The sequence below is a fragment of the Pelophylax lessonae genome (assembly GCF_965119305.1).
Source record: "Pelophylax lessonae genome assembly, chromosome: 5".
Taxonomy (NCBI): domain Eukaryota; kingdom Metazoa; phylum Chordata; class Amphibia; order Anura; family Ranidae; genus Pelophylax; species Pelophylax lessonae.
In genome coordinates this window covers 4380256-4398201 of record NC_138772.1, presented here as the reverse complement: position 1 = coordinate 4398201, position 17946 = coordinate 4380256, and the positions used below count along the sequence as shown (strand labels likewise).

At 37.0% G+C, this 17946-nt stretch overlaps 1 protein-coding gene across 4 annotated transcripts in view; it reads right to left on the bottom strand.

Moving 5' to 3' along the window:
• Window positions 1-17946, bottom strand: part of ADGRB1 (adhesion G protein-coupled receptor B1) — a 912987-nt gene that overhangs the window by 389822 nt on the left and 505219 nt on the right. For all 4 annotated transcript variants that reach the window (XM_082259420.1, XM_082259422.1, XM_082259423.1 and 1 more), the window contains 2 exons: window positions 16202-16270; window positions 5963-6071 (listed from right to left, as the gene is read on the bottom strand). In XM_082259420.1, the coding sequence (XP_082115546.1) occupies window positions 5963-6071; window positions 16202-16270 (178 nt within the window). The remainder of the gene's footprint in view (window positions 1-5962; window positions 6072-16201; window positions 16271-17946) is intronic.

Here is a 17946-nt window from a genome sequence, read left to right as displayed (position 1 = left end):
ACTTTTTATGTTGTCCTGTATTTCCGCAGCAATTTTTTAAACGCATTTTTTTGGGGAAAAAAACAATTTCATGAATTAAAAAACAAATCACTGAAGTTAGCCCAATTTTTTTTTGTAGAATGTGAAAGATGATGTTACGCCGAGTAAATAGATACCTAACATGTCAAACTTTAAAATTGCGCACACTCGTGGAATGCCGCCAAACTTCGGTACTTTTTTTTTTTTTTTTGTAAAAATGATTTACAGGTTACCAGTTTATAGTCACAGAGGAGGTCCTGCACTAGAATTATTGCTCTCTCTCTAACGATTGCGGTGATACCTCACACGTGTGGCATGAATGCCGTTTACAGATGCGGGCGCAATGTACGTATGCGTTTGCTTCTGGACACGAGCACGTGGGGACGGGCTGCTTTATTTTTTATTTTTTTTTATTTTAAACTTTCCCTTTAATTATTATTATTATTTTTTTACTTTTACTTTTTTGTTCACTTTTATTCTTATTACATCCGTTCGCTTCTGCACGCGAGCATGTGGGGACGGGCTGCTTTACTTTTTTTATTATTATTATTTATTTTTAAACTTTCCCTTTAATTATTTTTTATTTTTTTTACTTTTACTTTTTACTCACTTTTATTCCTATTACATGCGTTTGATTCTGCACACGAGCAGGTGGGGACGGGCCGCTTTACTTTTTTTTATTATTATTATTGTTTATTTATTAATTTTATACTTTCCCTTTTACTTTTACTTTTTACTCACTTTTATTTCTCTTACATGCGTTCCCTTCTGCATGCAAACATATGGGGATGGGACACTTTACTTGTTTTTTTTTTTATTGTTTATTTTATTTTTAATTTTAAACTTTCCCTTTAATTTTTTTTTTCTACTTACTGCGGACGGGCCGCTTAACTTTTTTTTATTATTATTATTTATTTTTAAACTTTCACTTTAATTATTTTATTTTTTTACTTTTCATTTTTTACTAGCTTTCATTCCTATTACATGCATTCGCTTCTGCACACGAGCATGTGGGGACGGGCTGCTTTACTTTTTTTTATTATTATTGTTTATTTTTATTTGTAAACGTTCCCCTTATTTTATTTTTTTTTTACTTTTTTACTCACTTTTATTCTTATTACATCCGTTCGCTTCTGCACGCGAGCATGTGGGGACGGGCTGCTTTACTTTTTTTTATTATTATTATTTATTTTTAAACTTTCCCTTTAATTATTTTTTATTTTTTTTACTTTTACTTTTTACTCACTTTTATTCCTATTACATGCGTTTGATTCTGCACACGAGCAGGTGGGGACGGGCCGCTTTACTTTTTTTTATTATTATTATTGTTTATTTATTAATTTTATACTTTCCCTTTAATTAATATTTTTTTTCTTTTACCTTTTTACTCGCTTTTATTCCTATTACATTCTTTCTGCATGTGAGGATGGGCCTCTTTACTTTTTTTTTTTTATTATTATTATTATTGTTTATTTTATTTTAAATTTTAAACTTTCCCTTTAATTATTATTTTTTTTTTACTTTTACTTTTTTACTCACTTTTATTCCTATTACATGCGTTCGCTTCTGCACGCTAGCACGTGGGGATGGGCCACTTTACTTTTTTTTTTTTTATTATTATTGTTTATTTTTATTTGTAAACTTTCCCTTTATTTATTTTTTTAATTTTTTACTCACTTTTATTTCTCTTACATGTGTTCCCTTCTGCATGCAAACATATGGGGATGGGACACTTTACTTGTTTTTTTTTATTGTTTATTTTATTTTTAATTTTAAACTTTTCCTTTAATTATTTTTTTTTTACTTACTGCGGACGGGCCGCTTAACTTTTTTTTATTATTATTATTTATTTTTAAACTTTCCCTTTAATTATTTTATTTTTTTACTTTTCATTTTTTACTAGCTTTTATTCCTATTACATGCATTCGCTTCTGCACACGAGCACGTGGGGATGGGCTGCTTTACTTTTTTTTATTATTATTGTTTATTTTTATTTGTAAACGTTCCCCTTATTTTATTTTTTTTTTACTTTTTTACTCACTTTTATTCCTCTTACATGCGTTCCCTTCTGCATGCGAGCATGTGGGGACGGACTGCTTTACTTTTTTTTTTTTTTATTGTTTATTTTATTTTTAATTTTAAACTTTCCCTTTAATTTTATTTATTTATTTTTACTTTTACTTTTTTACTCACTTTTATTCCTATTACATGCGTTCACTTCTGCACACGAGCAGGTGGGGACGGGCCGCTTTACTTTTTTTTATTATTATTATTGTTTATTTATTAATTTTTATACTTTCCCTTTAATTAATATTTTTTTTCTTTTACTTTTTTACTCGCTTTTATTCCTATTACATTCTTTCTGCACGTGAGGATGGGCCTCTTTACTTTTTTATTTTTATTATTGTTTATTTTATTTTAAATTTTAAACTTTCCCTTTAATTATTATTATTTTTTTACTTTTACTTTTTTACTCACTTTTATTCCTATTACATGCGTTCGCTTCTGCACCCGAGCACGTGGGGATGGGCCACTTTACTTTTTTTTTATTATTATTGTTTATTTTTATTTGTAAACTTTCCCTTTATTTATTTTTTTACTTTTTTTTCCACTTTTATTCCTCTTACATGCGTTCCCTTCTGCATGCAAGCATATGGGGATGGGACGCTTTACTTGTTTTTTTGTTTTTTTTTATTGTTTATTTTATTTTTAATTTTAAACTTTCCCTTTAATTATTTATTTTTTTTTTACTTACTGGGGACGGGCCGCTTTACTTTTTTTATTATTATTATTTATTTTTAAACTTTCCCTTTAATTATTTTATTTTTTTACTTTTACTTTTTTACTAACTTTTATTCCTATTACATGCATTCGCTTCTGCACACGAGCACGTGGGGACGGGCTGCTTTACTTTTTTTTTTTATTATTATTATTATTGTTTATTTATTAATTTTAAACTTTCCCTTTAATTAATATTTTTTTTTCTTTTATTTTTTTACTCGCTTTTATTCCTAATACATTTGTTTTGCACGTGAGGATGGGCCTCTTTACATTTTTTTATTATTATTGTTTATTTTATTTTTAATTTTAAACTTTCCCTTTAATTATTATTATTTTTTTGTTTTACTTTTACTTTTTTACTTACTTTTATTCCTGTTACAACAAATGTAAACATCCCTTGTATTAGGATTGGGCTGACAGGTCCTCTTTATGGAGAGATTTCTCCTCCAGGCCCAAAAGCCAGAGATTAAAAAAAAAAAAAGATCTCGGCCTTTCCAGCTGAACACACGGCAGTGTTTAAATCTGCCAGGCTGGATGTGACGTCATAACGTCATGCCAGCCTCCGAAGGTCATAGAGACTGCTGGGGACCATCTGGCCACCAGTATTCTCTATGGTGAACTTCTGCCGCCGGTGGATTTCTTCTCCAGCGCGCCGATTGCACGGGCGAGCCGGTAGAAGCACCAGAGCAGGCGGGAGGGGACGTCCTTTTACAGCCTGTAAAAACGCTCAAGCGGCTGAACTGCAGCGATGATTGTTCTTATGGTGCAAGGAATCGCCGGCAGAAGAAGATATCTGAATGATGGCGGCAGCTGCACCCGTCATCCCGATATCTCCACTAAAAATATGCACTGTCACTGTACTAATGACACTGGCAGGGAAGGGGTTAAACCAGGGGCAAGCAAAGGGTTAAATGTGTCCCTAGGGGGTGCTTTCTAACTGTGTGTGTGTGTGGGGGGGCTCCACGGGGAGCGTTCGCGGCCGATGGCCCCGCAGATCAGCTTCCCCTGTAGTGAATGGGCGCTGCCATGCATGACCCCACTCGCGGCCCCCCGAAGCGCCGTACAGTTACACCGTTTCGCGGGAACCTGACAACCTGCTGCAGTATACAGGATCTGACAAAAGTCAGTACACCCCTAACATTTTTATAAATATTTTATTCTATCTTTTCATGTGACAACACTGAAGAAATGAGACTTTGCTACAATGTAAAGTAGTGAGTGTACAGCTTGTATAACAGTGTAAATTTACTGTCCCCTCAAAATAACTCAACACACAGCCATTAATGTCTAAACCGCTGGCAACAAAAGTGAGTACACCCCTAAGTGACAATGTCCAAATTGGGCCCAAAGTGTCAATATTTTGTGTGGCCACCATTATTTTCCAGCACTGCCTTAACCCTCTTGGGCATGGAGGTCACCAGAGCTTCACAGTTGGCACTGGAGTCCTCTTCCCCTCCTCCATGATGACATCACAGAGCTGGTGGATGTTAGAGACCTTGCTCTCCTCCACCTTCTGTTTGAGGATGCCCCACAGATGCTCAATAGGGTTTAGGTCTGAAAACATGCTTGGCCAGTCCATCACCTTTACCCTCAGCTTCTTTAGCAAGGCAGTGGTCATCTTGGAGGTGTTTGGGGTCGTTATGTTGGAATACTGCCCTGCGGCCCAGTCTCTGAAGGGAGGGGATCATGCTCTGCTTCAGTATGTCACAGTACATGTTGGCATTCATGGTTCCCTCAATGAACTGTAGCTCCCCAGTGTTGGCAGCACTCATGCAGCCCCAGACCATGACACTCCCACCACCATGCTTGACTGTAGGAAGACACACTTGTCTTTGTACTCCTCACCTGGTTGCCCCCACACACGCCTGACACCATCTGAACCAAATAAGTTTATCTTGGTCTCATCAGACCACAGGAGATGGTTCCAGTAATCCATGTCCTTAGTCTGCTTGTCTTCAGCAAACTGTTTGCAGGCTTTCTTGTGCATCATCTTTAGAAGAGGCTTCCTTCTGGAACGACAGCCATGCAGACCAATTTGATGCAGTGTGCGGCGTATGGTCTGAGCACTGACAGGCTGACCCCCACCCCTTCAACCTCTGCAGCAATGCTGGCAGCACTCATACGTCTATTTCCCAAATACAACCTCTGGGTATGACGCTGAGCATGTGCACTCAACTACTTTGGTGGACCATGGTGAGGCCTGTTCTGAGTGGAACCTGTCCTGTTAAACCGCTGTATGGTCTTGGCCACCCCACTGCAACTCAGTTTCAGGGTCTTGGCAATCTTCTTATAGCCTAGGCCATCTTTATGTAGAGCAACAATTCTTTTTTTTTCAGATCCTCAGAGAGTTCTTTGCCATGAGGTGCCATGTTGAACTTCCAGTGACCAGTATGAGAGAGTGAGAGCGATAACACCAAATGTAACACACCTGCTCCCCATTCACACCTGAGACCTTGTAACACTAATGAGTCACATGATACCGGGGAGGGAAAATGGCTAATTGGGCCCAATTTGGACATTGTCACTTAGGGGTGTACTGACTTTTGTTGCCAGCGGTTTAGACATTAATGGCTGTGTGTTGAGTTATTTTGAGGGGACAGTAAATTTACACTGTTATACAAGCTGTACACTCACTACTTTACATTGTAGCAAAGTGTCATTTCTTCAGTGTTGTCACATGAAAAAATAGAATAAAATATTTACACAAATGTGAGGGGTGTACTTACTTCTGTGAGATACTGTGTGTACAGCGGCTGGTTGGCAACTGGTTAACGGCAATGGGGCTGTCCTAATCGCTGCGACTCAAGTCGCTCCGACACAGAAAAAGGCTCCTGCACTACTTTGATGTGACTTCAACATGACCTGCATTGACTTGTAATGAGCATCTCCGAGAGACCCTCTCCGCTCCCTCCTCCTCCAGTAAGCTGGCAAAAACACTTTCCTTCCCAGCCCCCAGGACATGAAACATGTTAGGACCTCAGCAGGTTTCCTCAGTCAGACTGATTGTGGAAAGTGTTCTATGAATTCTATAAACATATTTTACAGTATTAATTAGCAGTATTTAAAATGCACAGAATGCCCTCCGAATAAATACCGAAACAAAGGAGGAAAAGGTGACCCCCCCTGGGGGAGGGGTCGTCTCATTCTGCGCCGTGTCACTTACCCACGTTGTCTGTCACTTGGTACGAGTCTTTAAAATCTTTCATTCTGAATCCGATGACATCGATGAAATCTTCAATCAGCCTGAAAAGATCTTTAACACTCAGACCGACCTGCAGAAAAAAGAAAAAATGAATTAAATATATTCAGTAATGTAAATTATTTTAAAAGGAAAAAAATATATGCATTAATCCTGAATGATAATAATAATAATAATAATAATAATAATTAATATTACTACTACTAATATTAAATGAATAATACTATTACTATTATTATTATTATTATTATTATTATTATTATTATTTTTATTATTATTATCATTAATATTATGATTATCGATAATAAAAATAATACATACTACTGCTAAAAATAACAAGAATATTACTACTACTAATAATAATATTATTACTATTAATAACAATTATTATCATCATAACAAATATTAATAATACTAGTAATAATATAATATTTTAATAATAGTTATAGCTTCTGCCCTTGTACAGCAGGCTGTGGATGATGTTGGCTTTTAATAATAAAAATAATAATAAAAATAATAATAATAATAATAATAATGATAAGTAACATTCTAACAATATTTATAGCTTCTGCCCTTGTAAAATAATAATAATAATAAGTAACATTCTAACAATAGTTATAGCTTCTGCCCTTGTAAAATAATAATAATAATAATAATAATAATAATAATAATAATAATAATAATAATAATAGTAATAATAATAATAATAATAATAATAAGTAATATTCTAACAATAGTTATAGCTTATGCCCTTGTACAGCTGGCTCTGGATGATGTTGGATTTAAATAATAATAATAATAAAATATAATAATAATTAATAATACTAACACTAATAATGATAAATAATATTTTTATAATAGTTATAGCTTCTGCCCTTGTACAGCTGGCTCTGGATAATGTTGGCTTTAAATAATAATAATAATAATAATAAATAATATTTTAACAATAGTTATAGCTTCTGCCCTTGTACCGCTGGATCTGGATGATGTTAGCTTTAAATAATAATAATAGTAATAATTATAATAATAAATAATATTCTAACAATAGTTATAGCGTATGCCCTTGTACAGCTGGCTCTGGAGGATGTTGGATTTAAATAATATTAATAATAATATAAAATAGATATAATAATATATAATAATATTGTAACAATAGTTATAGCTTCTGCCCTTGTACAGCTGGATCTGGATGATGTTGGCTTTAAATAATAATAATAATAATTAAAAAAAAATATTATTAATAATAATATGTAATATTTTAACAGTAGCTGTAGCTTCTGTCCTTGTACAGCTGGCTCTGGATGATGTTGGATTTAAATAATATTAATAATAATATAAAATAGATATAATAATATAAAATATTATTCTAACAATAGTTATAGCTTCTGCTCTTGTACAGCTGGCTCTGGATAATGTTGGCTTTAAATAATAATTATAAATATTTTAACAATAGTTATAGCTTCTGCCTTTGTACCGCTGGCTCTGGATGATGTTGAATTTAAATAATATTAATAATAATATAAAATAGATATAATAATATATAATAATATGCTAACAATAGTTATAGCTTTTGCCCTTGTACAGCTGGCTTTGGAAGATGTTGGCTATAAATAATGATAATAATAATTATAATAATAATGATGATAATAAATAATATTTTAACAATGGTTATAGCTTCTGCCCTTGTACAGCTGTCTCTGAATGATGTTGGAATAAAATAATAATAATAATAATATTAATACTAATAAAACATAGATATACAAATATTGTACAGCTGGCTCTGGATGATGTTAGATTTAACTAATAATAATGATAATAATAATTAATAAAAACAATGATAATAATAACAATTAAATAATAATAACAATAATATCAATATTAATTTACTTCTGTTATAGTTGCTGTACATTGAGAGACTTTCTTTTCTAAGCCCACAGTGATTTTTCCTCCTATATGATTGGGTTTCAGCTAAAGATAGGAGAGACTGCAAATCTAAACCTTAAAGAATGTCTCAATAATATTATAATGATATGTATAGTATATAATATTAATATAAAATAGATCTAAAAATATATAATATAATAATATTTTAATGATAATTAAAGCTTCTGCCTTTGAACAGCTGGGCTCAGGATGCTGTTGGTTTTATTAATAATAATAATAATTATAATAATAATAATAGCGCACACTTGGAAATGAAACTTCAATAATTATTGAATAACTATTTTTAATGTTTGAAAGTTTTTTCATGTTTATTTATTTTTACATGAATATGTATTGATATGTTTCATCAGATAAGTCCAGTAACAGTAAAACACGATAAGAATTACATTTACATTGTATAATAAGCATATTAGACTTTTTTTTTTTTTTGTCAGTCTGTATCACTTGGGACAACAAACGGAATTGTCTGAAGTGGATTCATACAAAGAATATTCTAATGAATCTGTCCAAAGGTTAGTTGAGATGTCGAAGCGTTCGATCGCTCTGTATATTGTATATTGACATGCGGAAGGTCAGTGAGAATAACAATCAGACAAATAAAGAAATACACAGGAAAGACAATAAATACAGGAAATAAGAGGAAGGTGTACAGGGGGGGGGGGGGGGCACTTAGTGTGTATTATGGGGAAGAAGGGTTCTCCCCTACTTAGTGTTAGGTAAGTATCTCCTGTATTCTGTACAGCACTAAATGTATCCGATGTAATTCCTAATCCAGCCGTAAAATGTTCCATATGTCTCACCTCTTTAATAAGATTCTATAGATCTTCTATATTGGGGGGGGGGGGGGGTTGTTTGTCTGCATCTGGCGATGATCAGACATTCTGTCGCTGTAAGAATACGAGTCAGCAATTTTTTACATTTTTTTTGTTTACACGCCCCATCTTGGGAGGCCGAATATATGTGTCAATTCTTTGGAAGGTGATGCATAGTCTGCTCGCCCCCCCCCCCCCCTGTCCACACCATGTGGTACAATCTTCCCACCTCAGAGCCCCGCCTCCAGTATAACTCCGGTGTATACAGAGGACAATAGCTCAAGAGTATAATACCAAAACATCAACGTTTTGTATGCATTGCCTATATAAGTAGAGCATAGAGAACACTGCTAATTTTATTTTTAAACTGTGTTTAAAATATTTAATAATGAGTTTTTGAAGCCTAATTTTTAGTGTACTTTATTATTATTTTTATTATTATTCGATGTAATATAAAAAAGGGGAGGGGCATACTTGATGGACCGTTATTGCCGTCACCTTCTATCTTTTATGTTTCTGAGACTTCCCACACTGATTGCTGAAATGAGGGAGAGAAGTGCCTGAAATATGGAGCGCCATGTGTGTGAAGCCTCTTATCAGAACCTATTCATTGGGGGATGGGAGGGCAGGATATGGTGCATGCATTTTATATAATGTAGGTAAATAGTTTAAATAAGCTTAACATATAAAATGATGATGATAATAATAATAAAAATTATGAAACTAAAACACAGTTTTGAAATAAAGTAAACTTTAAGACATAAAAAAAGTTATTAATAATTTTTTAAAGCCTAATTTTAAAACTGTGCTTTATTATTATTATTATTATTATTATTATTATTATTTTTATTGTTAGTAGTATTATTATAAATAATAATCATAAATAGTCAGTTTAAACATTTTACTTTTACAATTAAATGTAAGACTTAATAATAATAATAATTCTTATATTTATTTGTAAAAGTAACATTTTTAAACTGACCTTTTCTGATATTATTCATACTACTACTACTACTACTACTAATAATAATAATAATAAAAAAGAACAGTTTAAAAATTAGGCTCCAATAAATAATCAATAACTATTTTTATGTGTTAAAGTTAAATTTATTTAAAAATGTGCTTTATGGTATTATTATTATTTTAATAATAATAATAGCAATACCATAAAAAGTCAGTTAAAAAAACTAAACGTTAACAAAATAAGATATTTATTATCATTATTATTATTTTTATTATTATATAGTAAGTAGAAGTAGTAGTTGTAAGTATTAGTAGTAATAATAATACTAATAATTATTATATTAAAAATAATAATAACTAATAATAATAATAATAATAAATGATGATATTAATAACAATAATGATACTAGCACAGTTAGGCTTCAAGAGTTAATGACCCTTTTTAGGTGTAAAAATTAACTTTATTTCAAACGGGTGTTTTATATTATTTTTATTATTATTATATAGTAGGTAGAAATAGTAGTAGTAATAATAATAACAATAATAATAATAATAACACCAGTTTGAAATAAAGTTAACAATCACACCTAAAAAGAAGCCTGACTGTGCTTTAACATTATTATTAGTAGTATTATTAAGTATTATTATTGTTATTAATAATAATAATAATAATAACATAAAAAGGTCAGTTTAAAAATGTACCTTTAACAAATACAAATATGACTTGCTATTACTATTATTATTATATAGCAGTAAGTAGTAGTAATAATAATATTATTAATAATAAAAACACCATTTTGAAATAAAGTTAACTTTCATAGCTAAAAAAGGTTAGTAACTGGTTTTTGAAGCCTAGCTGTGCTTTAACATTATTATTATCATTATTATTATTATTAATAATAATTTCAGAAAAGGTCAGTTTAAAAATGTAACTTTAACCGATACAAATATGACTTGGTATTATTATTATTATTATTATTATTATTATTATTATTATTATTAACAGTTTAAACATAGGCCCCAATAATTCTTTTTTTTTATGTCTTAAAATGAACTTTGTGTTAAAACTGTGTTTTATATTATTATTATATTGTTATTATCATTATTACTGTTATTATTATTATTATTATTATTATAATTATTATTATTATTATTATTTTTATTATTATTATTAATAATAATAATAATAATAATAATAATAATAACATAAGGTCAGTTTAAAAATTAAACTTTAACAAAATATAATGAGATATTAGTATTATTAGTATTATTATTATTATTATTATTATTATTATTATTATTATTAATAATAATAATAATAACATCATAAAAGGTCAGTTTAAAAATGTAGCTTTAACAAATACAAATATGACTTGGTATTATTATTTATATTATTATTATTATTATTATTAGTTTAAAAATTAGGCTCCAATAATTATTTAATAACTATTTTTATATGTTAAAATTACCTTCATGTTAAAACTGTGTTTTTGTATATTGCGACTAAAAATAATAATAACAGCAATATCATAAGGTCAGTTTAAAAATTAAACTTTAACAAAATATGAGATATTATTATTAATAATAATAATAAATATATTAATAAAAAAAATAATAATAATATTATCATCTAACTTGTTTAAAAAGCATACGCCACATACTGCCCCCTCCTCCCTTCCCCCAATGGATGGGTCCTCATTAGGCTTTTCAGGCTGAACTCTTTGCACCCGCAGCGCTCGATATTTCAGGTAAGTGCAGTTCTGCCTCTTGAAATAAGACGTATCCGGAGAGGCCTCGTACCTCATACCGGGGTGGTAATAATAAGCACATAGGCAGAAAGCCTCAAATTAGTCTTTATCTTTCTGATATTCTTTCCCAATGTCCTGTTGTCTTGACAACCCGGCGGAGACGCTGAGATTGTGATGTTGGTAAGGATCCTAATAATGATAAGAATGCGGCGGGGGGAATAGCGCGGGGCCGCGGTAATGCCGCATATTTTAATGTATTTACCTTGAGATGAATTTGGTTTTCCATGTCTATACAATGTGTTGGATTTCACATCAAAACAAGGTCACATGACACGATTTATCCCTTCGCAATGATACATTGTAACAATCTGCGATTATTCATAACAGAAGCCAATGATTCCTAACCTGGTGTGACCCCCGTGTACTCCTTACTGAGATGGGAAACTCAACACAATGGGATGAGTTATCACCGGGCACAAGAGCTTTCATTTCTTTTTATTCCTCAATAGCTGCAAAAGGATATGAATCCACTGAATGCCCTTGCATTCCCAGATATTACCTTGTAAAAGTAGGAAGTGACACCATCACTGCATTGTACATAGCCTGTGCAGACAGCAAGCCCCACCCACTACAGGCTCCCTGAAGAAGCCCCTCTCTTGGCAGAGGACCTTCTCAAGGGATGCAATGCTCAAGCCTGAGCCAATCACCAGACCCAAACACTGTCACATGACTAGGACTTCATCAACCCTGCGTAGACTCCACCCACCACCCAACACTGTACAAGACTTTCCAGTCCAATGAGAATGGGAGCAAGGAGCAAGTTGGTGCAAAAAAAGGGCAGAACTAATGCTGCTGGCCATGACCATATTTGGACAATGATGTCACCACTATCCCTGCCCCTTTATAGCTGATGTCAGTTCCGGGGGGCGTGTCACCAGCGTGTGCACTCTGTCACCGGGTTTTTGTTTTGTTTCTTTTCTGAGTCTTATCAAGGACTTTTCAAACTTTTTTATCTTTTTGGGCTACCAGTGCCGGGACAAGGTCATCCAGCACCCAGGGCAAGGATGCTAAACTGCGCTCCCCCTTCCCTTAGGGTTAGGGTCAAGGTGACCCCCATCCCTGCAAGAAACCCTTGCACCCAGGGCAAGCCCCCTCCTGCCCACTTTTTGTCCCGGCCCTGTGGGCTACAACTCTTTTTTTTATTTTGTGAATGATTAGGGCTACCGTGTACCCCATACATATTCACATAGGAGGGGGGCACTTACTAATTCTTCCAAATTCTGATAAGCCCCTGGCCATCAGACCCCCACAACCACAATGCCAGGGTTGTGGGGAAGAGGCCCTTGTCCTCATCAACATGGGGACAAGGTGCCTTGTAAAAAAATCACTGCTCCTGGCTGCATGGAATTTTGTTTATTTAATTTTGTGCATGGATACCTGTTTCCCACAACCCTGCCGCCGCCCACACCCCCCCCCCCCCCCATGATCTTTTATGACACCTTGCATATTAACCACTTCTAAGACTTTTAAAACTTTTGTCTTTTTGGGCTACAACTGTTTTTTTTTTTTTTTTTATTTTGTGAATGATTATGGCTACTATGTACCCCCATACCTATTCACATAGGAGGGGGGCAGTTACTAATTCTTCCAATTTCTGATAAGCCCCTGGCCATCAGACCCCCACAACCACCAGGCCAGGGTTGTTTGGAAGAGGCCCTTGTCCTCATCAACATGGGGAGAAGGTGCCTTGTAAAAACACTGCTCCTGGCTGCATGGAATGTTTTTTTTAATTTTGTGCATGGGTACCTGTTCCCCACAACCCCCACCCCACTCCACCCCATGATATTTTATGACACCTTGCATATTAACCACTTCTAATAATTTTCAAACTTTTAGCTTTTTGGGCTACAGCTGTTTTTTTTTTTTAATTTTATGAATGATTAGGGCTACTATGTACCCCAATTTGTAATTCTTCCAAATTCTGATAAGCCCCTGGCCATCAGACCCCCCACAACCCCTGGGCCAGGGTTGTGGGGAAGAGGCCCTTGTCCTGCTCCTGGCTGCATGGATTTTTTTTTTTTTAATTTTGTGCATGGGTACCTGTTCCCCACAACCCGCTATAAACAAAAAAAGAATTCTGAAAAAAAAAAAACAAATATTTTTTACTTTCTATTATATATAAAATTCCCAATAAAAAAAAAAAATCAAATTTTTTCATCATTTTAGGCCAATTTGTATTCTGCTACATATTTTTGGTAAATAAAATCCCAATAAGCGTATTTTGATTGGTTTGCGCAAATGTTATCATGTCTACAAAATAGGGGAACGATTTATGTAGATTTTATGTATTTATTTATTTTTTTACTAGTAATGGCGGCGATCTGCGATTTTTAGCGGGACTGCGACTTTGCGGTGGACAGATCAGAACCCCTAATTGACATTTTTTACACTTTTGGGGGGATCAGTGACATTACTACAGTAATCAGTGCTAAAAATATGCACTGTCACTGTACTAATGACACTGGCAGGGAAAGGGGTTAACCCAGGGGTGATCAAAGGGTTAAGTGTGTGCCTAGGGAGTGCTTTCTAACTGTATGGGGGATGGGATTGTGAAATGATCATAGAGACCTGTGATCTTATATAGAAGGATCACAGGCACTCTGTGATCATGTCAGAGAGAACAGCGGTCTGCTGATGTTCCGGTGGACAGGGATCTATTGTTGCTGGCTGTGGTGAATCTATTTTACTGCTTTTCTTGTTATCATTAACAAATTCTATACAAATTACTTTGCATCACAAAATGCTTAGTTCCATATTCTCTAGGAAGACCCCTAGTACCACACTCCTAGGAAGAGGTGGTGCTTAAAGGTGGGTAGGGGGTGGAACTGTGTAACAGTGCTTGGAGAAGAGTAGAGGGTGGAACCAAGTAACGGTGCTCGGAGGTAGGTTAGGGGTGGAACCATGTAATGGTGCTCGGAGGTGAGTAGAAGGTGGAACCATGTAATGGTGCTCGGAGGAGAGTAGAGGGTGGAACCATGTAATGGTGCTCGGAGGTGAGTAGAAGGTGGAACCATGTAATGGTGCTCGGAGGAGAGTAGAGGGTGGAACCATGTAACGGTGCTCGGAGGTGAGTAGAGGGTGGAACCACGTAACGGTGCTTGGAGGTGAGTAGAGGGTGGAACTAAGTAACGGTGTTTGAAGGTGAGTAAAGGGTGAAACCAAGTAACGGTGCTCGGAGGTGAGTAGAGGGTGGAACTAAGTAACGGTGCTCGAAGGTGAGTAGAGGGTGGAACCATGTAACGCTGCTCGGAGGTGAGTAGAGGGTGGAACCATGTAACGGTGCACAGAGGTGAGTAGAGGGTGGAACTAAGTAACGGTGCTCGAAGGTGAGTAGGGGGTGGAACCATGTAACGGTGCTCGGAGGTGAGTAGAGGGTGGAACCATGTAACGGTGCTCTGAGGTGAGTATAGGGTGGAACCATGTAATGGTGCTCTGAGGTGAGTATAGGGTGGAACCAAGTAACGGTGCTCGGAGGTGAGTAGAAGGTGGAATCATGTAATGGTGCTCAGAGGTGGGTAGGGGGTAGAATAATGTAATGGTGCTCAGAGGTGAGTAGAGGGTAGAACCCTGTAATGGTGATCTTAGGCGGAACCATGTAACGGTGCTCGGAGGTGGGACCATGTAACGGTGCTCGGAGGTGGGTAGGGGTGGAACCATGTAATGGTGCTCAGAGGTGGGTAGGGGGTGGAACCATGTAAAGGTGCTCAGAGGTGAGGGTGAGTAGGTGGTAGAACTAAATAACAATGCTTGGAGGTGGGTAGCGGGTGGAACCATGTAATGGTGATCGGAGGTGAGTAGAGGGTGTAACCATATAACGGTGCTCAAAGGTGGGTAGACGGTGGAATCATGTAACAGTGTTCAGGGGTAAGTAGGGAATGGAACCATGTAATGGTGCTCAGAAGTGAGTAGAGGGTGGAACCATGTAATGGTGCTCGGAGGTAGGTAGGGGGTGGAAACAAATAACAGTGCTCGGACGTGAGTAGAGGGTGGAACCAAGTAATGGTGCTGGGAGGAGAATAGAGGGTGGAACCAAGTAACGGTGCTTGAAGGTAAGTAGCCGATGGAACCATGTAATGGTGCTCAGAGGTGGGTGGGGGGTAGAAAAATGTAATGGTGCTCACAGGTGAGTAGACAGTAGAACCATGTAATGGTGCTCGGAGGTGAGTAGTGGGTGGGTGGAACCATGTAACAGTGCTCGGAGGTGGGTAGGGGGGTGGAACCATGTAACGGTGCTCAGAGGTGAGTACAGGGTGGAACCAAGTAACAGTGTTTGAAGGTGAATAGAAGGTGGAACTATGTAACGGTGCTCAGAAGTGGGTGGGGGTAGGAAAATTTAATGGTGCTCACAGGTGAATAGAAGGTGGAACCATGTAACGGTGCTCGGAGGTGGGGTAGGGGGCGGAGACAAGGCGTGACTCAGAAGGGAGGAGTTCCTGCAGCTATTCTCTGGAGAAAAAGCCCTGGATATAATATAATAATATGAATATGATAAAGTTGGATAAACCTTGCCTTACTTTTCTTTTTTTAAGCTAGTGTCTGTGTTCCTTTCAACCTTCCCACTGCTGGAGATGTTGGGGTGGGGGGTGAATGGACAGATCACCATAGAGCGCCCTGAAGTGTGCCTAAAAAGGACAATTCCTACTGTTAAAGAAAATGTGTGAAAAATCAGCTCCTACCGTCTGCGCCTCCTCCCACTTGTCCCGGTTCTCGTCGGATAGCAGGTTGCTGATGACTTGCACAAAGTTCTAGATGGAGTAAAGAAGCAGAGAAGAGGCAATCAGTATTAGAGGATAATTAACAATATGGACAGATTGTTACCTACGCAGACTGCAGGGAACATACCGCCCCGTATCACTGTTCCTTAGCACATTCCATCCCACTGATTCCACTGAAGTTTAAAAGGGAATTTCTGGTTTTATATTAAAAAAAAAAAATACACTGCAAGGAAATATTAGGTGAGGCACAGAGAGTGGCATTTTAGTTATAGGTGGAGTCTGGTGGGCTAGATACTCCGAGCATCTCCCTGCCATCTCCCTGCCATCTCCCTGACATCCCCCTGACATCCCCCTGCCATCTCCCTGCCATCTCCCTGCCACCCCCTGCCATCTCCCTGACATCCCCCTGCCATCTCCCTGCCATCTCCCTGCCATCCCCCTGACATCTCCCTGACATCTCCCTGCCATCCCCCTGACATCTCCCTGCCACCCCCCTGACATCTCCCTGCCACCCGCCTGACATCTCCCTGACATCTCCCTGACATCTCCCTGACATCCCCCTGACATCTCCCTGCCACCCCCCTGACATCTCCCTGCCATCTCCCTGCCATCTCCCTGACATCCCCCTGCCATCTCCCTGCCATCTCCCTGCCACCCCCCTGCCATCTCCCTGACATCCCCCTGCAGTCTCCCTGCCATCTCCCTGCCATCCCCCTGACATCTCCCTGACATCTCCCTGACATCTCCCTGACATCTCCCTGCCACCCCCTGACATCTCCCTGCCATCCCCCTGACATCTCCCTGCCACCCCCCTGACATCTCCCTAACATATCCCTGCCATCCCCCTGACATCTCCCTGCCATCTCCCAGCCATCTCCCTGCCATCCCCCTGCCATCTCCCTGCCATCCCCCTGCCATCTCTCTGCCATCCCCCTGCCATATCTCTGCCATCTCCCTGCCATCTCCCTACCATCTCCCTGCCATATCTCTGCCATATCTCTGCCATCTCCCTGCCATCCCCCTGCCATCTCCCTGCCATCCCCCTGCCATCCCCCTGACATCCCCCTGGTATCTCCCTGCCATCTCCCTGACATCCCCCTGGTATCTCCCTGACATCCCCCTGCCATCCCCCTGACATCTCCCTGACATCCCCCTGGTATCTCCCTGCCATCTCACTGCCATCCCCCTGCCATCTCCCTAACCATCATTTAAAGATTTTTTGCTTTTCTTCTTTTGTTTGTTAATTTGTTTTTTTTTTTGTTTCTTGTTAAAAAGCACAAAATTAAAAATGCTCCCGTCTGAAGGCCCGTACACACGATAAGAAAATCTGAAGGGAAATTTCGTCCAACGACCATCTGCCGATTTTCAGATTATTAGTACGGTGCTTTCTACAGCCGACTCCAACTTTTTGGCCGAAAAAATCCTGATGTGCAGGCTATATAATTTTTGTCGTCCGTCAACACAACATCCGATTTTCGTCTCATTAGTACAGATTTTGACGGAAAAAAATCTTAAGAGCGAGACTAGACATGCTCTGAGACGAAAGAACGCATACAAAGCAATCCAACACATGACATCCCTTCTGAAGTAGAATTCTGTCGTATGGGAAAATTCCTATGAAAAAAACCTCTTCACTTTCCACATCAGATTAGCATGCCACAAAAAACGGACGACAGATCGTTCGATAATCTGATCGTGTGTACGGG